The sequence below is a fragment of the Bufo bufo genome, chromosome 3 (assembly GCF_905171765.1).
Source record: "Bufo bufo chromosome 3, aBufBuf1.1, whole genome shotgun sequence".
Classification (NCBI taxonomy): Eukaryota; Metazoa; Chordata; class Amphibia; order Anura; family Bufonidae; genus Bufo; species Bufo bufo.
The window spans coordinates 262,771,203-262,795,200 of record NC_053391.1 but is presented as its reverse complement, the minus strand read 5'-3'; the positions used below and the strand labels follow the sequence as shown (position 1 = coordinate 262,795,200).

The 23,998-nt window shown below is 45.2% G+C and overlaps 1 protein-coding gene across 1 annotated transcript in view; it reads right to left on the bottom strand.

Annotated features, from left to right (window-relative positions):
• Nucleotides 1–23,998, bottom strand: part of ATP2B4 (ATPase plasma membrane Ca2+ transporting 4) — a 228,982-nt gene that overhangs the window by 98,694 nt on the left and 106,290 nt on the right. The window contains 6 exon segments of the mRNA XM_040424121.1: nucleotides 4,698–4,912; nucleotides 5,629–5,790; nucleotides 9,313–9,348; nucleotides 10,855–10,980; nucleotides 11,060–11,185; nucleotides 11,294–11,551. Coding sequence (XP_040280055.1) covers nucleotides 4,698–4,912; nucleotides 5,629–5,790; nucleotides 9,313–9,348; nucleotides 10,855–10,980; nucleotides 11,060–11,185; nucleotides 11,294–11,551 — 923 coding nt within the window.

Sequence of the window (23,998 nt, the reverse complement as noted above, 5' to 3'; positions counted from 1 at the left end):
CTTGGAGAATTTTTTGTACCACCTTCGGAATTAGAGGAAGTGGAGGGAAGGCATAGCACAGATTCCAATGCCAACGAATGGCGAAGGCGTCTAAGGCATGAGGTCTGTCCCTGGGGTTTAGGGAACAGAATGTTTCCACCTTTGAATTTGCCCTGGTGGCAAACAGATCCACGTCGGGCATCCCCCATTTCCTTACTACTAGCCCGAATATTTCTGGACTTAGAGACCATTCTGTATGGTCGATTCTGTGGCGACTGAGAAAATCCGCTTCCTGATTTAGTATTCCCTTCAGATGAACTGCCGATATAGAGGCCACATTCTGTTCTGCCCAAGCAAAGATTTTTGTTGACAGTGCTTGTAGGGTTACGGACCGTGTTCCCCCTTGATGGGAGAGGTAGGCAATGGCCGTAGTGTTGTCCGACAGCACTTTTATGTGATGATGACACAACATTTCCTCTGCTACCTTTAACACCTCCCAGACTGCTCTCAGTTCCCTGAAGTTCGATGACTGGGATCTGATCGAATCTGGCCAAGTGCCCTGGAACATACGATCCCCCACCTTTGCACCCCAGCCGGACAGACTTGCGTCTGTTATTACCTGGACCTGGGGAGTCTTCTGCCACAGATTTCCCCGTGATAAGTTTCCGTGGTCTTTCCACCAATTTAGGGACTGCAGAATCCGAGTTGGTGGACTTACTTGATGATCTAGAGAGGATTAACACTTGTTCCAGACACTCAGGATCCAGGACTGTAGGGGTCTGAAGTGTATTTGACACCAGAGAACTGCCGGAATACAAGATGTTAGCAGGCCCAGCAAACTCATCGCCTCTCTGATAGAGCAAGATCTTCTTTTCTGAAAGGACCTGATCTTTTGTTGGAGGACTGATATTTTGTCTCGAGGTAGGAATACCGCTTGCTTTCGGGAGTCTAGGATCATCCCTAAGAAACGAACTTCCCTTGAGGGGGTGAGGACGGACTTTCCTTTGTTTACGATCCACCCCAGATCGTCTAGGATGGAGAGAAAAAGCCTCAGGTTCGAACTGATTTGGCTGAGACTTTCGCTGACTAGAAGGAAATCGTCCAAATAAGGGATTATCATAAGTCCCTGTCTTCGGGCAAAGGCGACCATCTCTACCACTACTTTGGTAAATATTCTTGGCGCAGATGAAATCCCGAAGGCAAGGGCCCTGAACTGGTAGTGATGGACGTTCCCTGATATATCCTGGATTGCAAACCGGAGAAACTTCTGTGAGTCGGTGTGAATGGGAATGTGGTAATAAGCGTCTTGTAGGTCTATTGTGCACATGAAGACGTCTTTGCTTAGCAGAGGGATTGTAGATGCTAGGGTCTCCATCCTGAATTTCTGATAACGGATGAACCTGTTTAGTGGTTTCAGGTTTATGATAGTCCGAAAAGTGCCTTCTTTCTTCCTGATTAGAAATAGAGTTGAATAGAAACCCCTGCCTCTTTCTGGAGGCGGGACCGGTGAGATTACATTCATTAAGTGAAGTTTCTGGACTCCTTGCCAAAGGTTCATTTGGAACTGTGTCAGTGAAAATTTGTTTGGGGGTCTTGAAGACCACTCTATTTGGTAGCCTGCCCCGACTACCTTGGAAATCCAGGGGTTCTGGGAGATGGATTCCCATGACCCCAGGAATCTTGAGAGTCTTCCCCCCACCCTGACGTCATTGCTTATCGGAGGATTTTGGGTGGGAGAAGGATTGGCCTCTTCCTCTTCCTCCTTTTGGATAGCTCCAACGTCCTGATTTCCCTTTCCCCCTGTAGCTTTTTTCTTGACCCGAGGAGGGGCGAAAAGGATACCGGCGTCTGGAGGGGCGATCTTCCGGAAACCCCTTCTTTCTGTCCGCGGCCTTCTCTAGAATCTTATCTAGCACCGAGCCAAACACATATTCTCCAGAAAAGGGTATGGAACAAAGCTTAAATTTAGACGTCTTGTCCCCCGACCAGCACTTCATCCAGAGGGCTCTTCTGGCTGCATTGGAAAGTGCCGCGTCTCTGGCAGAGAATCGGACTGATTCAGCAGAGGCATCCGCCAGGAAGGCCATGGCGGATTTTAAAAGAGGGAGAGAACTAAGAATTTGTTCCCTAGATGTTGTATCTTTAATATGAGTTTCCAATTCTCCCAACCAAAGATACATGGATCGGGCGACTGAGGTAGCCGCAATATTGGTTTTAATATTGAACATGGACGCCTCCCGGGATTTCCTGAGAAGACTGTCCGCTTTACGATCCATTGAATCTTTAAGTTGGGAGGTATCTTCAAATGGGAGAGATGTTTTCTTGTTCACTTTGGCCACCTGTACATCGATCTTGGGAATTTCATTGAAAATTTTAGATTCCTCTGGATCAAAAAGCAACCTATTTTTGAACGCAGCCGGGACTCCCAGACGTCTTTCTGGATCTGCCCACTCATCAAGGACCATATCCCTAATACTGTCGTTAATGGGGAACACACGAGTTTTCTTGACTCTTAGGCCCCCAAACATTTCTTCTTGTACTGAATGGGTACGTTGCACTTCCTCCACGCCCATGGTCGACCTTACTGCCTTTAATAGGTCGGACATTTCTTCTGTAGAAAAGTAATATCTACGACCGTCATCCACTGAGTCTGTATCAGAGACTCTCTCCCCCTCTTCCCATGACCTAACGGAGTGGGCACTTTCATCCGCCATAACTTCTAGGTCCGAAGGGGATGGAGACCTAGCCCGCTTCCTCTTAGGTTGCGGCAAGTCGGGGGGATTAGTGGACAGGTGGGCCAGGGATGAACGGATTTCTTCCTGAATCATGGTTTTCAATTCCTCTTTTAAGGAGGGTGCTTCATCCCGTACAATATTAGAAATACAAGACTTGCACAACTTTTTAGGGTAGTAGTCAGGAAGTCTGCAATTGCAGGAGATACATTTGAGTGTTTTTTTGATTTTTTTCGGGGCTTCTTTAGCCTAAAAGAGAGGAGAAGGCAGGGCATCAGGGTATGACCACTAGAGGGAGAGAGAGAGAGAGCAAGAGGGGGTCAGCAGAAGCGAGCTAGCTGCCCCTGGAAATAACTTTCTCTCTCTCTTTTTTCCCCTTCCCCCTATTACAGCAGGAGAGGGGGATCAACAGACTCCCTGACCTGCACATACAATACCCCCGAAGGGGACTCACAGTTGGTAGCAGCGCCGGTGGCTCATAAACATGCGCTCCATGCGCCGGCGCGCACCCAGCTATCGCCCGAGTAGGCTAGGAGGGAGTCTGCGCCAGGGAACAGGCCCCGGAATAACCAGAACGAGATAGGCCCTGAACCCCCTGCCCAGCGTTAGTACTTGGACCGCGGGAGGGCAGGGGGACGCCATGCTGGATGCCGGCGTTTTTCCAAAGGTAACGGAAAAATAAAAAATAAACAGGTTCCATTTCCTTAGCTTCATCTCCCTGCATACAGGGAGACCTTTCTCTGCCCTGTCCTCTGTAGGGACAGGAAACACTGGTGTTGGTGGTGGGAGGAGGGTATTTAACCTTTCTCTGTTCCTGCCCCTACAGAGGTCAGGGGTCAATCTCCTTGTATGCCGTCGTGATGATGCTATGGAAATATTGACTAAAATTTACCACTGTCATAAAGTACAATGTGTCACGAGAAAACTTTCTCAGAATGGCTTGGATAAGTAAAAGCATTCCAGAGTTATTACCACATAAAGTGTCAGATTTGCAAAAATCGGCCTGGGATTTAAGGTGAAAAGTGGCTCGGTACTGAAGGGGTTAATGTCATGGCCACAGCTGTTTACCACCTAGCCTTCTAACGGCAGTCTAATTTACAACTCCCACCTAACGAAATACTAGACCATAGCAACAAGTTATTGCCATGGAAACCTGCTTTGTTTCCAACATATAGCACTACTGTATGTCAGTATAAGAATTGATATGACTTTTTAGTGCACTTTTCATAAATTACTAGCAAAGAGTTTATTTTAGCTGGCTGATTGTTGGTGTTATATCTCAAACAGAACCACTGCCAATAGGGTTGAGCGAATCGAGCTTGAGATCATAGATCCGAAGTCGATTTGTTAAAAACCTTTGTTTGTAATACTGTTTCCGTCTACAGCATTAAAATGTATGTGCTCCTTGTGGTAAAACTTTTTCTCGGCCGAAGTTGTGTGAGACATCTGTAAATTACTTCGGTATTCCTATCTTTGTATTTAAAAACATTTTAAAATAGGAATCTAAAGTCGCTTCCAGTACTGAGGTACCCACTAGTACCAAAGCAGACTTCAGATTCCTATTTTAAAATGTTTTTTTAAATGCAGATAGGAATACCGAATAAATTTACCGTAGTCTCACGAAACTTGGGCCGAGACAAAGTTTTCCAACATGGAACCCATACATTTTAATGCTGAATGGAAACAGCATTACAAACAAAGTTTTTTAACGAATCAAAATCAGATCTATGCTCTCGATTCGCTCAATTGCCTAATTGCCAAAATCTGTTTCTCAATTTATATTGTTAGTAGTCGCAAAGTCACAAAGACGCTAGTGCCCATACACCAATAATAACTGTCGGCACCCCCATATAGCATTTTTGGTTTTTGTATTTCTGTTTTTTTTAAGAGGAGAGGGAGGAGAAAGTCATTGCCGGACACCTCTGTAGGAGTCTCATCTCCCAGGAGCCAACCATACACATATAAAAAAAAACAACAAACTCTCACCTTCACAGAGTACGCCAGTGATATGGTAACCGCAAGGGGCAAGCCTTCAGGAACAGCCACCACCAGCACAGTGACGCCTATTATAAAGAACTTAACAAAGTACTGAATGTAGATAGGGGTGCACTCTGCAAGCCATGGGCGCCCCAATACTCCAAAGGTGTAAATGACAAAGTACAGCACCAGAATGATCACAGTGATGGCAGACATGATAAGACCTGTTAATGAAAAGATACAATTTGTAAAGATGAGAAAGACCATGTATTTATATTTAAAAAAATAAATAAAAAATTAACAAAAGAGAAATAAATTAACTCTTTACAAGGCCTGCAGCTGAGCATTAGAAAAATTATCCTATTAGACTTCATGTATGGGAGATATGAGTCTGGTCACTATGTGGCCAGTCATAAGGCATATTTAGATGCTGTGAGGACCAGCTGATAGTCGGAAGAAAGCGTTCCTTCCCGACAGTCAGCTGCTCATTAAGTGGAGGAGCGCTGCATTTATGATGGCTGCTAGTTTTCGTTTGTCCCCATACAAAAGAATTGTTCCTGGGCAACAGAGTGCTATTTAGACAGCACGATCTGCTGCCTGGGAATGATGATCGATGTGACCGCACCTCAGATTATTTTACCCGATATATGAGCGAAACACGAACAGCACCTTTAGACAGGCAGATTACTGGGAACTAGCATTCGTTCCCGATAATTGCCCGAACATGGGGCCATGAAGATCAGTCTCTAAACAGATATAAAAGACTATATAAAAGAGAAACCACTAAGATAACCATTTGAAATTTGTGAAAAAGATGGACAATATACCGTAAATCAGATTTAATCAATTTAAAAGAATCCATCATAAAAAAATCTGGTCTAGATCAGATATGATCCGTTATAAGAAAAATCACACACTGAAACCCCATTATAGATAGCACCTGCTTTTCCAATCTGCACAGCTAATCGAGTAAGCTTCCCCTGTAGGACAGACTTCTCTTTCTTTGGAACCTTGACCACTTTCTTTTCTTTTTCTTCACTTTCTACACCTTCTTCACTTTTTAGAGGTTGTATCTCCAAGGCCACACCATCCTGAGCTTTTGCTATAAAAAACAAAACAAAAAAAAACAAAACATAAAAATGGAGAGCAAAGCCAAGACAACATCAAGTAAGAGAAAAATAAACACATCAGGACAATGTAGAAAAAAAAAAAAAAAGCAACACAGGAACATAATACCACAAGACAACATAACACAACCAATGGAGAAATCACTGTATTGATAGTAAAGTAAGTAAGAGAATAACAGGAGAAATAAATTACAGGACATGTAAATATGAGTTTGTGAGAGCAGAGAGAAAATAAAGCTAAATGCTAGTCAATAAATACATAAAAATTAACCGGGTTCCCATATATCTACTGTTTCCAGCCAGTTGTTTTATTCTTGAGCTGGACACAACTAATGGCCATTGTTGTTCACTGGTCCAGGGTCCATAGCTGGACAAAGCAATGTTGCATGTAATGCTTTCTAACCGGCTCAATTTCTCTCCAGCATTTTTGTACTGTCAGAGGGAAAAAAGTCGGGAGGTATGGACATATGCGAGCAAGCTCGAAGAGGAACTGCAAAAAAGGTAGAAAACTGGATATTCTATTATGAAAACTGTAACTACTCTGAATGCTGTTAAAGAAAAAATGATTACTTCACTATCAACCCCCCTCCCCACAAATCGCTGCATTTCAGACAATACCTCCAAAGATACTGTCTGACACTGAGGTATATGGTTGTTGTGGAAGGGGACCAGGCAATGTCGAAACAAGAGTAGTGGGGGATTGGTAAGGTATGCCTGGAAACCTCTCTTCAATGTAGTGATCCAAATGATATAAAAACGTATATACTCACACTACATGTCTACAGATTTCTCCTGTACTGACTTTCTCCCAATATAACTTTCTATGTTACAACAAATATATAACAGGGTATACAGATTTTTGTTCAGCAAATGCATGTGAGACATGACAAGAGCCCGTGAACAGATCCACACCGTGTTCCTGTCATGGCCACTGAAACATAGTGCTTGTTCAGCAATCCACTGGGAGAATTAGAGCCCTTCCACTCAAAATGGCCATATATTAGTAAATCAGAAGTTACAATAGTAGCTGAAGTTTCTTAGTTTTATTTTTTTAACTTAGTGGGGAATCCACATTGCAGTGTACAACACATGAAAAAGGTATATCAATATTATTTTAATATCTGTCAGGTAAACAGGGGATCTATTTAACATATATGTAAGTAGAGTATCCACTGCATATGTCAAATGTACACTGTAAACACAGTGTGAATACATCCTTACTAGGACATTAACACTGCTTCTGCTGTGGTGGGCCATATCTGCAAAAGTGACAATAGAAGAACAGTTATATTAGTTGTCACTTTTGAACAGAATTTTGCATACTGTTGTAAGACACTGACAAATGATACTTGATTGTCAGATTGCTTTGGCAGTACCTTTTTGCTCTCATTTCTGCAAAAAAAATAAAAATAAAAAGCTGCAGCACCAAAGCAGAGAATATCTGTAAGCAAATAAAACATAATGAACATATTTTGGGTTACCCTAGTGCTGAATCACAAATGAACAGCCCCCTTTTTATACTTTGGATAGAGATGTTCAGAACATCAGGGGAATTTCAGACGAGTGTGTCTAGTGAGGAAAACACTGCTCCTTTCACAGGACCACAAGGCTTTACAATGATTTATAATGCTGTGCATTCTGCCTGACCTTGCATGTACTGAATTGTTCTGACAGCATTAGGTCATGCTGGTTGGGGAGAGACACTCCGTATTATAAATCATTATGATGCCATGTGGTCCTGTGAGGAGCCGTGTCCATAACAGGAAAATATGCTTCCACACAGAGACTCATCTGAAATTACCCTAAGGCCTCATGCAAATGACCATATCCGTTCTTGTGGTCAGAAAATCGCAGAGCCACATCACACGCAGGCTTGCCATGTGTGCTCCGCATTTTGTGGATCAGTACGTCCTGCCCTCGTTTAGAAATGCACATTTTTGTCCACAACAAGGACAATAATAGGACATTTTCTATTTGATTGTTTTGCAGGGCCATGAAAAGGAAATACAGATGACAGCACACTGTGTGCTGTCCACATCTTTTGCAGTCCCATTGAAATGAATAGGTCCACATCTCATCTGAAAAAAATGCGGATCAGATGTGAACCAAAACTATGGTCATATGCAAGAGGCATAAAACCGACTACAATAGTGGTTGGGTCCCTTGAATCTTAGAAATCAACATACACAGTACTGTATGTACAAATCTGTGCTTGCTGTTTCATATGCTTCAGAAAACGTGGCTTTCTGTCAGTGGCAGAAGGATTTTTTTAAACAAATGCCAATTAATACTAAAAAATTATCTGCTCAGAAGGAAAAAGGCAGCAAAGCCTCAAAATGTGAAAACAACCTCATTAAAAAGAACTTTTTTGGAAGACAAGGGTGCAACAACTATCTTTAGATAAGAACGAGGGAAAACAGAGGAGAGAGGAAGAACGTCTCTAAAATAAGGTAAAAAGGAGGCAAAAAAACTTGCATGTGCCAACTCAGAAGCAATGAGATTTAGTGTAGTCTTGAAGTGAAAAAGTAGACAGGAAACAAGATGTGTATACACAGTAAAGAACAAGACAAACGTCAACTTTAAACTTCTTATACAAACCACATGCTACACACACACACACACACACACACACACACACACACAAGACAGGTGCTGCTTTCCAGCTCTGCAAACGAGACGGGGAGTGTGGTGCAAAAGCCCCTGCAAGCAGCTACCATTTGTCAAAATGTTTTAAAATTCGATTCTATCATAACCAATCCATATAATCTCTTTATGCAAACATAGCAATTACAGTTAGGCTTGCAGGAATGTTAGAACTGTGAATATAAAGCAAAATACAGGTTTTATAGGGTGTATATAGAAAAAAAGAGTTTACATTACTTCAAAAAATTCTAAGTAGAGACTTCTTAGAAGTTTTAGAAAGGTCTTGAAACAATCCAGACTTTGTGCCTTTCCTTTATACCTGGAGTAATGTGATTTGTTAACTTCAGTTTCCAGTACTTGCAGCAAGCCAGGTATTACATTTGCGAGTGCACAGTATAATGTACATGTAACAGCTATATGGTATGAGGATGCTGTAATTCCCCCTATATTTCTCAGTCTTTGATTTAAAAAAAAGCAAGAATACAGTTACAGGCTACAGATGCAAAGTGCAATGTTAGCCATTTAAGAAATAATTTAGAATTACAGTAACCTGTATTTTGAATAAATGGACATTTATACAAAGCACTACTAGATGGTCAAGAGGCTTGAGGTACACCATGTAAAATACTTAAATGTCCAGACAGTTATTCATAGAATAAATTAAAAAAAAATAATAATAAAAAAAAAAAAAAAAAAAAAATCAGAGACACTGAATAATGCAGCCAGATTAAACTCAGCTGTAAGCTTTGCAGGTAAGTACAGGTGAAGTCGCTGACAAGAGGTGAAGTGAATGTGAGACTGGGTAAGCTGCCCCTGAGTGAGGAAAGGAGGTTGTGATGAGATGAAGTGGTTACCTTTGTTGCGATTTTCTAGAGGTCCTTGTTTTTTACCTGTTTAGATATAGAGAAAAAAAAAAGAAAAAGAAAAAAAAAAAAAAAAGGAGGAGGGATTCTTGTCACTGACTGTATGAAAGGAGGAGGATCATACCCCCCACTGCAATGGAAGAAATGGAATGACTAACCCACTCTTGGGAACTAAATGTGAGAGCAGCAAAAAGATGGTCAGACTCAGATTAAAGTGTAAAAACGAAGCTTAGGGATAGTGGAAAAAGAGTACAGAACCAGTGGAAGAGTCGAGAGGAGTAGGATCTTTGTAATATTGGAGTGGAACAGGATGAAGGCATGTCAAAATGAAGTTACCAACTAAACGTTAGGACACAACTGATATAACACGACTGAAGCAAGAAGAGTAATTGTTAGATGTTAGAGAAGGAAGCGGTAGAGGATGGGACGAAAAGATAGAGGAAATAAAAGAGAAAAAAAGGTTATTGAAGGGTAAAATATTGGTAAGATGCTTTGTGAAAAAGACAGTGATAAGCGAAAGATACGAATGATGTGTAGTAGATGTAGAAAAAAACTGACATTAAATAAAGGTAACATGAAGGAGAAAGAAAGACTAACATGCATGGAACAAAACAGAAGATAAACTATCGCAAAGTTGTATTCAAATGCAGCAACATACAGTTCCAATGTAGGATCGGAAATCACTCAAGTACAATCAATTTGAAATAGTGGAGTCAATTTGTAAGACATAAGCGCAAGAAAAGGTTGAATTAAGTACAATAATTAGACATAAAGATAGGGTTTGTTAGGACAGGTAGGACAACAGAAATAAAATTAAAATAAGTGCTAGGCAATAAAAAAAAATAAAAATAATATTTTAAGGGGAAATTCACATGAAGGATTTAGAAAGTGCGCTGGAAAAAAAATAAAAAATAAAGCACAAAATTCCACGCATGTTTTCCCTTGAGGACTTTTTTCAAGTGGTTTTTAACGCATTTTTGTGTTTTTTTGACATGTCTTTTTTGAACCAATGGGTGTTCACTTAAATACAAAGCTGCATTTTCAGCTTGAGGTTTTTGGTGTGGCAAATGCACCAAAAAAATGCATGGACTTACACAGAGCCGTTTTTTTCAGCTTCCCGTTCATTTCATTGGGAGATTCAGCATGAATTAAGCCTCAAGATAGGGCATGCCACTTATTTTTTCCATGTGGAAAAAAAAAGGAAGTGCTGCTTCCCATTGAATTGAAAAGAAGGCTGTTTTGAGGAGTTTTTTTTAAAAAAAACTGATTTTGAGGCAGAATTGTTTCAAAATCAGCACCAAAAACTCAGTGTGAACTGACCCTTACACAAGAAAGGTTACGGACTGTGTACACAAGTTTGGTTCCTGTAGATCTAACTTAAGTAAGCATAGGAGCCAATTAAGTGGTGACACTGTCATAGTTATTGCCAGAGTTGTACGCTCAGGCCACGAGCTCATCATTTCTCCATTGAGAAAACCCCAGAATATAGTCTCAACACAACATTTGCCCTTCTGCTTCCTAGCAGATAATTACCTTTCTTTGTCTTTTTCTCTTCCTCTCCTTCATTTGCTCCCAAAAGTGTAAAAATGATGCCAGTCTGAGAGTTGACCCCAACAGCTGTAACAACCATACGCCCAGACCCTTCCATCACGTGTGTGCCTATAGAGAGACAAACAGTAGTATAAAGCTGGTTCCCAATGCAAGGATGTGATACTCCTACTGAAATACTAATCCTTACCAGACAGCAGCATGGGATCCTTCTCAAGGGATTTTTTCACGTGATCACTTTCCCCTGTTAGTGAGCTTTCATCAATTTTCAGGTCATTACCCTGGATCAAAATACCATCTGCAGGTAGGAGATCCCCTGGCGATACAAGTAACAGACAACACTGGTAACATAGCACTCAATGACCCGCTGAGATGGAAAGTAAATTAAAAAGTGCATTCATCTGTTATTCATAAAAATTTTTACCATATTTTATTTGTGCAATATCCCCGACAACAAGTTCTGCCACGGGAATCTGGATGACTTGACCTTTTCGGATAACGGTGAACTTTTGCTCTTGTTCAATTCGACTCTGAAGGCCACGGAACTGCTTTTCTTTACTCCAGTCATTAAAAGCAGTTACCAAAACTACAATGATGACTGAGAACAAGATGGCCGCTCCTTCAATCCAACCAGCTTGTGCTTCACCCTCATCCTCCACTCCTCCTGCTGCTTCCCCACATACTGTGAACAAAATATTGGTATAACAGGATGCGATCAGTTTATTTCAAAGCATTTCATTCAATGTAGCTGAATTAGGCCTAATGCATCAAATATTTGAAAGGTTTTATAGCATACAAAATGCAGAATAGAGTGCAAAGTAGTAAACATGCTTTTCTACAGCCTCCCGCCCCAGTAATATACAAAGGAGTTTAACTGCCGGCTGCCATATCTCCAGCTCCCCAAAGTGATATGGGCTTTAGGGTATATGTATTGCCAGTTTTTTTCTAAATTTATACACCAATACATTTACTTCAAAAAGTGTCTTATTTTCTAGTTCTACAGGTTTCTATTTTATTTATATTATGAAGGAAGCTGTTAGCTCGGTGTAGTGTTGAGAGAACTTGTGTTTTCAAGTACGGCGTACAAGGTTCAGTTTATCTAAGAATTCAGTTATTGATTCCGCTACCACGGACGCTAACTTATGGTCTGTGGTAGCGGAATCCATAACGGGATTCTTTGATAACTTGAACCTTGTATGCAGACCTTGAAAACACAAGTTCTCTCATCCCTAGCTCTGAGTTCTTAACAACTGCTTTACAGCAGACACTGTGCTGTCCATCAGAGGCCTCCATTGACTAACATCATGGACAAATGGGAAGGGATATGCTATTAAAACCATCGGTGTACATGGTTTAATGATCGTATATCATTCAGTGGCTTTATGTGTTCCCAGATATAGGCCAACAACATTTTTAGCTCCGGTGCAGCACGGCAGTTCGCGGTGAGAGGCCGCCGGACTAAAAAGTCGGACATGCAGAACTTTTAGTCCAGCGGCCTTTCACCGTGCTGCACCGGAGCTCCACCCCCCTCCCCATTATAGTCCATGGGGACGGAGTGGCGGCACGGCAAAATAGCGGCAGGACGGATCCAACAGGGTGAACAGCCTGTCTGATCCATCCTGCCGCTAGTGTAAAGGTACCATAAGTAGATCTAACTATAAAAAAAGTTACGTGGTTCAGAATAGGATGAAATTTTTTTTTTTTTAAAGTTTACATTACATTATTTAGACATAAAAAATCTATGCATACGGGGTATTGTTGTAATCGTACTGACCCAGAGAATGAAGGGTCTTGAATACGCAGAATAATAAGACTCACTACATAATATAGACATACATACAAAAAAGAGGCCAACTTAATGGTACCTTGTGGCTGGTAGAGACAAAAAATCTGCTCCGTCTGTAAAAGACGTGAACAGTCTTACCAGACCCTTTGTAGATAGTGGGATAGGTCCGTGATGACAGGAGCCAGGAGACACTGGATGTATGCCGTGCGGGAGCTTGTGCATCTGCCGTGTGGATGGAGCAATAGGACTGGTCCTATGTGACCCTACCAAGGTGGAGGGGGCTATTATGCTTCTACCCATCTACACGGAGCACTCGCCCTAGAAAGGGCGACCCCGTCCGGTGGCCTGCCCCTATCTTGGACCTGATCCCTAACACTACAAACAATTTGCCAGTGCAAAAAAATGAAATTGCTTCCAATGGTCTCCCGACGTGGCACGTTTCTGTCTGTGACTCTTCAGGGGAGCGAATGCAGGAAGATGACGGATAGGTAGCCACAGGTATCTGACCTGAGGCTAAGTAAACAAGCAGTGAAGGCTTGTAATCTGCTATCCCAGGGTAGTGGGATGCAGTCTTGCACAGGAGGTGTAGTCAGTCCTATGCTGGACGGTCAGGGGATACAATGATCCACTATCAGGTGAGTCCCTTCTGGTTAGGGGAAACAACTAAATAAACCAGGCGGCTGGTTTATTTTGTTTTTTCCCCTAACCAGAAGGGACTCACCTAATAGTGGATCATTGTATCCCCCTGACCGTCCAGCATAGGACTACACCTCCTGTGCAAGACTGCATCCCACTACCCTGGGATAGCAGATTACAAGCCTTCACTGCTTGTTCCCTTCCCAGTGTTTACTTAGCCTCAGGTCAGATACCTGTGGCTACCTATCCGTCATCTTCCTGCATTCGCTCCCCTGAAGAGTCACGGACAGAAACGTGCCACGTCGGGAGACCATTGGAAGCAATTTCATTTTTTTGCACTGGCAAATTGTTTGTAGTGTTAGGGATCAGGTCCAAGATAGGGGCAGGCCACCGGACGGGGTCGCCCTTTCTAGGGCGAGTGCTCCGTGTAGATAGGTAGAAGCATAATAGCCCCCTCCACCTTGGTAGGGTCACATAGGACCAGTCCTATTGCTCCATCCACACGGCAGATGCACAAGCTCCCGCACGGCATACATCCAGTGTCTCCTGGCTCCTGTCATCACGGACCTATCCCACTATCTACAAAGGGTCTGGTAAGACTGTTCACGTCTTTTACAGACAGAGCAGATTTTTTGTCTCTACCAGCCACAAGGTACCATTAAGTTGGCCTCTTTTTTGTATGTATGTCTATATTATGTAGTGAGTCTTATTATTCTGCATATTCAAGACCTCATTAAAAGTTTCATTGTAAATAAGTATACTCCCCCCTTCCCTTTTGCAAGGGCCCATTGCTTTCCATCCTAAGGGTTCATTTAGTATATCACAATAATGGTCAGTATCACTGCCCCTATACATTATAAAAATAGAATGGCAGTTACACTTTAAACATTAAATCTACTGCAACTCGTAGCTGGCGTAGATTTCAGCTTTAGGTGCATGCACCTCTCAATAATGCTGGTGCATCTTACATGAGAAAACTTTTTACAAAGACCGGTATGAGAACGTTTCTCTATGTGAGCTGCTGTATGATGCCTCTGTACAGCATCTTATTACAGAGATATTCTTCTTATGAAACATTAAGTGGTGCCATTGGAAAGTACAACTGGTCCCGCAAAAAACAGGCCCTCATATGGCTATGTGAATGGAGAGTGGAAAATAGAAAATTTAAGTGCAATGTAAGCTACAGGCAGCATGTTATAGAGCAGTAGGGGCTGAGCAACTTCATATATATTTTTCTGGGAAAAGATTCAATAAAACTGAATTTCCGCTCATTCTTGTTTTTGAAGTCCAGGAGGTGGTCCTATCAGTGACAGCCTTCCCTCTATGAATTTACATATAGAGATAGCTGTCAATCACTGATAGGACTGCCTACATGTTTTCAAAGCCCAGGATGAGCAGGAATTTAAATGTATAAAAACAAGATTTTTGTATAACTTACCAGTAAAATCTCTTTCTCGCTCTTTCCTTGGGGGACACAGAAGACCTTGGGTATAGCTCATCTCCCTAGGAGGCATGACACTAAGTGAAAACTGTTAAGCCCCTCCTCCATCAGCTATACCCTCAGCCTGGAGAGAGAGACGGCCAGTTGTGTGTCCAAGTAGTGAGAAAAGGCAAAGTCCAACAAGGAACCAACAAGCCAACTACCCAACGGGTAACACAAACTCGGAAACCGTGTAGAGAAAAACAATGAATGGGTGGGTGCTGTGTCCCCCAAGGAAAGAGCGAGAAAGATTTTACTGGTAAGTTATACAAAAATCTCGTTTTCTCGCCCAATTTCCTTGGGGGACACAGAAGACCTTGGGACGTTCAAAAGCAGTCCAAAAGGGGAGGGACCACAGCACCAAGGCGAAGCACCCGATGGCATCAAGGAACCGCCGCCTGCAGACCCAGGCGGACCAAGGCAGCATCCGCCAAAGCCAGAGTATGCACCCTGTAGAACTCGGTAAGGCGTGCTAGGAAGACCTGTGGCCGCCTTGCCCAAATGCATGGCCGAAGCCAAATGCCTCCGGCCCAGGAGGCACCGACCGCTCTGGTGAAATGAACGGTGACACCAAAGGCAGAATCCTGCCCTTGGTGCGGTAACCTCAGCAATAGCCAATCTGATAAAGCGGAGGAAAACCACCCTGGAGTCCGTCAACCCTAAGCGCGGACCTCCTGGAAACCCAAGAGACCGAACGTCGACAAGAGTCGGGAATCTCCAAGTAAAAACGGCAAGGCCCAAACAACGTCCAAATCGCTGAAGTGTTGAAGCGAAAGGCAAACACCACCTTCAGAAGGAAGGAAGGAAGGAAGAAACGGGATGTAGAACAGCCCTGTCCTGGGAAAAGACAGAAGGCTCGGAACAAGAACACCCGTCAGACACGACTGCTACGGAAACACAACCGTACAGGACAGAAGGGGTAGAGAGAACTTCTGTAACGGCTCCAAGGAAAAGATTGGAGCGCCGAGAGCTCAGCATGTAGTTCCCAGGGCGGTACCACAGGACAGTACAGAGGAACCAAAGACCACTCCGAGGAAGAAGGTCTTGACAGGCCCAGAGGGCCAGGGAACGCTGGAAGAGGAAGAACAGCGCGACACTTGACACCTCAAGTAAAGGAGTCCCAGTCCCAGGTCCAGGCCGGACTGGAAAAAGACAGAACCATGGGGAGAGAAAGTCAGAGTGGGGAATGCACAGCTTCCCACAGAACCCCAGACAAAAAACCCTAAGTCCTACGACAGATCCTGGTCGAAACACAGCCAGGAGCGGACAGTAGTGAGCCCGCTGGAGTCGCCTGGCAAGCGGGCGAAAACCCAATGTGATCAGGCACAGACCAGTAACACGGGCAGAAGGGTCGACAAAACTGGTCCCGTCGGCCCCCGAGCAACGTTGTCCCGTATCCACCCAAGTGGGGGAGCAGAAGGACAGACTGAAAGGAACCAAAGGGTCCGCCCAGCATCCGCCAGATGCCAGGACAAGACAGGCTAAAGTCTATGATGATGTAGCCACGTTCTACAGTCCCGGTGTGGGAGATCAAAGGACAATCTGGACCGAAAGGTAGTCCCCCCAAGTTACCGAGAAGGTAAGTCTACAGCAGGACCATTGTCTAGAATGGACAACGCAATCTGCAATCTGAGGACAGAACGCGGTAGACTCGGTAAATAGGCACACAGTTCATACGCCCAGTGTGAACAAGGGAGACAGTACGAGGCCAAAAGGAACACCGGAACCATCCACATGAACAACCAGGCTCTCCCCAGAGGGGAGGACAGTGAAGGAACAGCCTCTGAAGCCTGGTGGGGCAGAAACCACATCGGAGTGATCTGTACCGAGCGGGAGCCAAACAGAGCCGGCGAGATAAGGTAGGTCGAGACAGAGGCCGGCATAACACCCTCCAACCGAAAGGAGGAGTGGGCAACAGGGAAGCCATAGGACAGCTCAAAAGCAGAACCCCGCTACACTGTGAGACGCCCGGTTCACCGCCTCGCAGAAGGCGAATACCCTGAAGAACCCAAGGTGGAGGTCCTCCGGACCTGGGTAATCGAGCACCCAAGAGAAGTTAGGTGACCTTCCCGAGAAGAGCGGCCCGAACCTGGTAGCAGATCAGACTGAAGCGTAGAGGCGCCAAGAGGAAGGACTCATACCACACTGCATCAGAAGAGGAGGAAATTGCAGTAGGCAAGGGAACCGCAGTCCTGCCAGAGCCAACAAAGAATTCGAGGGGCGCTGCAGACAACAGCACTCTCGACCATGTGACCACTAGCGCAGGGAAGCAATGCCGCGGAAGGACGAATGGGCACGCATCTAGGAACCACGAACACTCCATGGGATGAAGGGCCAACTAAATGAATGAGTACCACCCAGCTCGGTGCAGCAGAGAGCAAGTAGAGCCCGTCCGGGTCAGGTGGACAGAATGAACTCCTTAGAGACGAGTGCAAGGCTTGCGGCAAGCATCGTATCCCAAGAAAACAAAAGTATGTCGCAGGAAGCAGGTGAGGCATACGTACGAGCAGCCCCGTAAGCAGTGAGAAGGCCAACCCACCTACAGGAGGAGAAGGCATACACGGCCCAAACAACCCACAAGAACGTCCGCTCACTGCAAAAAGGTTACTCAGCGAAAAGGGCCCGCCACAGAATGCCACAGCATGTACGGAATTGCAAAGTGCAACCTGAAAGGGAGTTATGCACAAGCCTAGATGGCATGCGATGGAACGCAAGCAGTCCGCCCCGAAAGGGGGGAAATGTACCTGGCAAACTGCAGTCGGCAAGAGTGCAAAGGCCCGTCCCAAAAGGGAGTGATGCCTAAAGCCGTACCTACTTCAGAGAAGCAGGACATACCATATAATCCAGCAGGAACGCAGGAGGTCCACCTAGTGAAAGGGGAACATGCACAGGGTTATCCTAGCATTAAGTGAGCGTGTAATAATACACCCAACACTGAACTTTGCGAGAGTGCAACTACTCTGCCAATGAAGGGTGACATGTACAAGTCCAGCACAGCACATACAAGGACAGCCGTGAATCTCATGAGCGTGCCAAATTCTGCCCATGGAATGAGGGGTGGTCACGCACAAGGCCAACACTGTATCCAATGGGAGTGCAAGCGTTCCACCCATGTTAGAGGGCCATGCTCATGGCCAGCAACGTATCCGGTGAGAGTGTAGCATGCCGCCCAGAAAAAGGGGGGGGGGGGGGGGGTAATGCACATGGCCAGCATCTCATCCAGGGAGAGTGCGAGCACCCCGCCATGTATGGGAGTCATACACATGGCCAGCAACGTACTGGTGAGAGACAAACACAGTCAGTGAGAATGTGTGTATGTTGCCTGAGGAAAGGAGGCATGCCCATGGCTGGCAGCGAATCCAGCGAGAGTGCGTACACCGCCCACGGAAGAGGGGTCATGCATATGGTCGACGGCGGATCCAGCGAGAGTGCAAGCACCCCGCCATGTATGGGGTTCATGCACATGGCCAGCAACGTACCTGCGAGAAAACAACCACAGGCAGAGGGAGTGTATGTATGCTGCCTGAGGGAAGTAGGCATACCCAAGGCCGGCAGCAAATCCAATGAGAGTGCAGCATACCGCCTATGGAAAGGGGTCATGCCTATGGCCGGCAGCGAAACCAGTGAGAGTGCAGCATAGTAACATAGTACATAACATAGTACATAAGTACATCATAGTACATCAGTGAGAGTGCAGCATTCCGCCTAAGGAAGGGGGTCGTGCACATGGCCAGTACCGTATCCGGTGAGAGTACAGTATTCCGCCTAAAAAGGGAGTCATGCACATGATCGGCAACAGATCCAGTGAGAGTGCTGCGTTCCGCCCATGGAAGGGGGTCACGCACATGGCCGGCAGCGAATCCAGTGAGAGTGCAGCGTTCCGCCTATGGAAGGGGGTCACGCACATGGCCGGCAGCGAATCCAGTGAGAGTGCAGCGTTCCGCCTATGGAAGGGGGTCGTGCACATGGCCAGCACCGTATCCGGTGAAGGTGCAGTATTCCGCCTAAGAAGGGGGTTATGCACATGGCCAGCCGGCAGCCAGGGAGAGTGCAGTATCCCGCCTAGGCGGGGGGGTGCACATGGCAGGCACCATAACTGGAGAGGGTGATGAATGCTGCCTGCGGAAGGGCCGCATGCACTTGGCCAGCGCCGTATCCTGGAAGAGGGCGAGAAACCGCCTAAAAGGGGAAATGCCCTAGCAGCGACGCAGGCTGGGAGCGCAACACCATGCCGCCTGTGGAAAGAGGGCATGCAGACAGGCAGCACTACTGAGATGAGGCTGCAGCGTCCTGCGCAGCCCACAAGAAATCTGTTATCTATTTATTCATGATTTTTTTTATCCATACAGGCCCATTGGGAGCCGGCCTGTACCCAAAGGGTTAACAGGGATCCGGCCTGGACGAAGTGGCGCATCAAACCGGCCACGGGTGCCCACCCCGCGGGCCGGTCGGAATTGCGGACCTGCAGGCCGCGAAGCCTGGGCCAAAATTTGCGGAGCCCCGCCGACCAGCACCGGCGAGCCCACCCCGCCGGCCGGAAGAGTCAGGGGCCCGGAATGGCGGCCTAGCAGGCCGCGAAGCCTGGGCCAAAATCAATGCCTGGGCCAATATCAATGCCGGCCGGAGGCGAGGCCTTACTCCACTGCCGTCAGGAGCGGGCCCCAGGCCTTGAGCAACACTCCGGTAAGGAGATGGGGGGACCCTGAGACCGGGTGCCCGTGCTGATAGGGGAACCGGCAGGAGAAGGCAGGCAACGCGGTAGAATACTAAGTCGCAGCATTCTGCAGCTAGCGGTGGGTGCCACTAGCTGCATGTCCTATAGGGGCCAGGAAAGGGGGGGGGGAGGCAGGGAGCAGATTGCCGCTCTGCGGCACCCCAGGGGCCAGCCTAGATCCAGCAGGGGAAGGGTCCAGAGGCACAGTATGGGGGTCAGGCACGCAGGAGACCAGGGGGCGGGGGGGGGAGACGTAGGGCTGGTAAGCCACTCTCTCACCATAGCCGTCTTCACCCTCGGTCCGTTCCAGCAGGGTCGCCCCTTCAGCTACTGGCACCGTAGTGGCAGGATGCTGGAAGAGGGACTTGGCGTGCGGGCGACCCTTGTGCTGGCGGGATGTAGGGGAGCTAGGCTGCCCTGATCCACCTTGCCTTCTGTGGGGGAGGCAGCAGTGCGGGTGACCGGCACTGGCGCAGCTCAACCCCGGGAGAAGCAGAGAGGTCTAGTGCGTCTCTGTTGTCCCTGATGGTCTGGAACAAAAATAAAAAAATAAAAAATTTTAAACAAAAATTTAAACAAGGAGAAAACAGCCCTGCAGAGCAGGGAGTGTCTTGCCTCCTTGGACACTAAGCAAAAACTGTCAGTCTCTCTCTCCAGGCTGAGGGTATAGCTGATGGAGGAGGGGCTTAACAGTTTTCACTTAGTGTCACGCCTCATAGGGAGATGAGCTATACCCAAGGTCTTCTGTGTCCCCCAAGGAAATTGGGCGAGAAATACAGGTTTTACTGAATCTTTTCCTACAAAACTGCATATTGTGAGGAACAGAAGTATTTGAACACCCTGCGATTTTGCAAGTTCTCCCACTTAGAAATCATGGAGGGGTCTGAAATTCACATTGTAGGTGCATTCCCACTGAGAGACAGAATTATTAAAAAAAAAAAAACAGGAAATCACATTGTATGATTTTTAAAGCACTGCTGAACATAAGTATTTGAACACCTGAGAAAATCAGTGTTAATATTTGGTACAGAAGCCTTTGTTTGCAATTACAGAGGTCAAACGTTTCCTGTAGTTCTTGACCAGGTTTGCACACACTGGATTTTGGCCCACTCCTCCAGACAGATCTCCTCTAGATCTGTCAGATTTCGGGGCTGTCGCTGAGCACCGCTGAGTTTCAGCTCCCTCCAAAGATGTTCTATTGGATTTAGGTCTGGAGACTGTCTAGGCCACTCCAGAACCTTGATATGCTTCTTACGGAGCCACTCCTTGGTTATCCTGGCTGTGTGCTTCGGGTCTTTGTCATGTTGTAAGACCCAGCCACGACCAATCTTCAATGCTCTGACTGAGGGAAAGAGGTTGTTGCTCAAAATCTCACAATAAATGGCCCCATTCATCCTCTCCTTAATACAATGCAGTCGCCCTGTCCCCTTCGCAGAAAAGCACCCCCAAAGCATGATGTTACCACCTCCATGTTTCACAATAGGGATGGTGTTCTTGGGATGCAACTCATCCTTTTTCCCTCCAAACACGACGAGTGACGTTTAGACCAAAAAGTTTACTTTGTTCCCATCTGACCACATGACTTTCTCCATGCCTCCTCTGGATCATCCAGATGATCATTGCAAACTTCAGACGGGTCGGGACATGTGATGACTAGTGTTGAGCGAACTTGTTTTAAGTTTGGCGTCTAAAGTTCGAAGGTTATCGAAGTATTCCGTTATGGATTCTAAATTCCGTTATGGTCCGTGGTAGTGGAATCCATAACGGGATACTTCGATAACCCGAACTTTAGACGAACTTAAAACACAAGTTCGCTCAACACTAGTGATGACTAAAGCAGGGGAACCTTCCGTGCAATGCATGATTTGAAACCATGACGGCGTAGTGTTCTACCGACAGTGACCTTTGAAACTGTGGTTCCATCTCTCTTCATGTCATTGACCATTACGGCAATCTAACTGTAAAGAAAGGAGGAGATACGAAGGACTCGGCAGTGCTGGGCTTCTTCACAGGGGGGCGTGGCTGGGCACCAGAAGGTTAGTACAGCCCCTTGGGCACCTTACAAGGCTCATTTACATATCTCTAAAATCATTTTTTAAACACAATAAAAGGACACCGCTTTATGGGACAGGTATATTGCGGACATGCTAGCGGAAATCTAGCCGTGCATGTCCGCAGCTCTACAAGCTAAAACGAGGTGACAGAATCCCTTTAACCACCTCAGCCCCAGTGCTTAAACACCCTGAAAGACCAGGCCACTTTTTACACTCTGACCTACTCTACTTTCACCGTTTATTGCTCGGTCATGCAACTTACTACCCAAATGAATTTTACCTCCTTTTCTTCTCACTAATAGAGCTTTTATTTGGTGGTATTTCATTGCTGCTGACATTTTAACTTTTTTTGTTATTTATATCGAAATTTAAAACGATTTTTTTGCAAAAAAATGACATTTTTCACTTTCAGTTGTAAAAATTTTGCAAAAAAAAAAAAAAAAAAAAAAAAAAATCGACATATCCATATATAAATTTTGCTCTAAATGTATTGTTCTACATGTCTTTGATAAAAAAAAAATGTTTGGGTAAAAAAAAAAAATGGTTTGGGTAAAAGTTATAGCGTTTACAAACTATGGTACAAAAATGTGAATTTCCGCTTTTTGAAGCAGCTCTGACTTTCTGAGCACCTGTCATGTTTCCTGAGGTTCTACAATGCCCAGACAGTACAAACACCCCAATATGACCCCATTTCGGAAAGTACACACCCTAAGGTATTCGCTGATGGGCATAGTGAGTTCATAGAACTTTTTATTTTTTGTCACAAGTTAGTGGAAAATGATGATTTTTTTTTTTTTTCTTACAAAGTCTCATATTCCACTAACTTGTGACAAAAAATAAAAACTTCTATGAACTCACTATGCCCATCACGAAAAACCTTGGGGTCTCTTCTTTCCAAAATGGGGTCACTTGTGGGGTGGTTATACTGCCCTGGCATTCTAGGGGCCCAAATGTGTGGTAAGGAGTTTGAAATCAAATTCTGTAAAAAAATGACCTGTGAAATCCAAAAGGTGCTCTTTGGAATATGGCCCCTTTGCCCACCTAGGCTGCAAAAAAGTGTCACACGTCTGGTATCTCCGTACTCAGGAGAAGGTGGGGAATGTGTTTTGGGGTGTCATTTTATATATACCCATGCTGGGTCAGAGAAATATCTTGGACAAATGCCAACCTTTGTATAAAAAAAATGGGAAAAGTTGTCTTTTGCCAAGATATTTCTCTCACCCAGCATGGGTATATGTAAAATGACACCCAAAACACATTCCCCAACTTCTCCTGAGTACGGAGATACCAGATGTGTGACACTTTTTTGCAGCTAGGTGGGCAAAGGGGCCCATATCCAAAGAGCACCTTTCGGATTTCACAGGTCATTTTTTACAGAATTTGATTTCAAACTCCTTACCACACATTTGGGCCCCTAGAATGCCAGGGCAGTATAACTACCCCACAAGTGACCCCATTTTGGAAAGAAGACACCCAAGGTATTCCGTGAGGGGCATGGCAAGTTCCTAGAATTTTTATTTTTTGTCACAAGTTAGTGGAATATGAGACTTTGTATGAAAAAAATAAAATAAAAAAAAAATCATCATTTTCCACTAACTTGTGACAAAAAATAAAAAATTCTGAACTCGCCATGCCCCTCACGGGAATACCTTGGGGTGTCTTCTTTCCAAAATGGGTCACTTGTGGGGTAGTTATACTGCCCTGGCATTTTCCAGGGGCCCTAATGTGTGGTAAGTAGGTAAATGACCTGTGAAATCCTAAAGGTGCTCTTTGGAATATGGGCCCCTTTGCCCACCTAGGCTGCAAAAAAGTGTCACACATCTGTATCGCCGTATTCAGGAGAAGTTGGGGAATGTGTTTGGGGTGTCATTTTACATATACTCTTGCTGGGTGAGAGAAATATCTTGACAAAAGACACTTTCCCATTTTTTTATACAAAGTTGGCATTTGACCAAGATATTTCTCTCACCCAGCATGGGTTATATGTAAAATGACACCCCGAAACACATTCCCCAACTTCTCCTGAGTACGGCGATACCAGATGTGTGACACTTTTTTGCAGCCTAGATGCGCAAAGGTGCCAAATTCCTTTTAGGAGGGCATTTTTAGACATTTGGATACCAGACTTCTTCTCGACGCTTTAGGGCCCCTAGAATGCCAGGGCAGTATAAATACCCCACATGTGACCCCATTTCGGAAAGAAGACACCCCCAGGTATTCCGTGAGGGGCATGGCGAGTTCATAGAAATTTTTTTTTTTTTGGCACAAGTTAGCGGAAATTGATATTTTTTATTTTTTTCTCACAAAGTCTCCCGTTCCGCTAACTTGGGACAAAAATTTCAATCTTTCATGGACTCAATTGCCCCTCACGGAATACCTGGGGGTGTCTTCTTTCCGAAATGGGGTCACATGTGGGGTACTTATACTGCCCTGGCATTCTAGGGGCCCTAAAGCGTGAG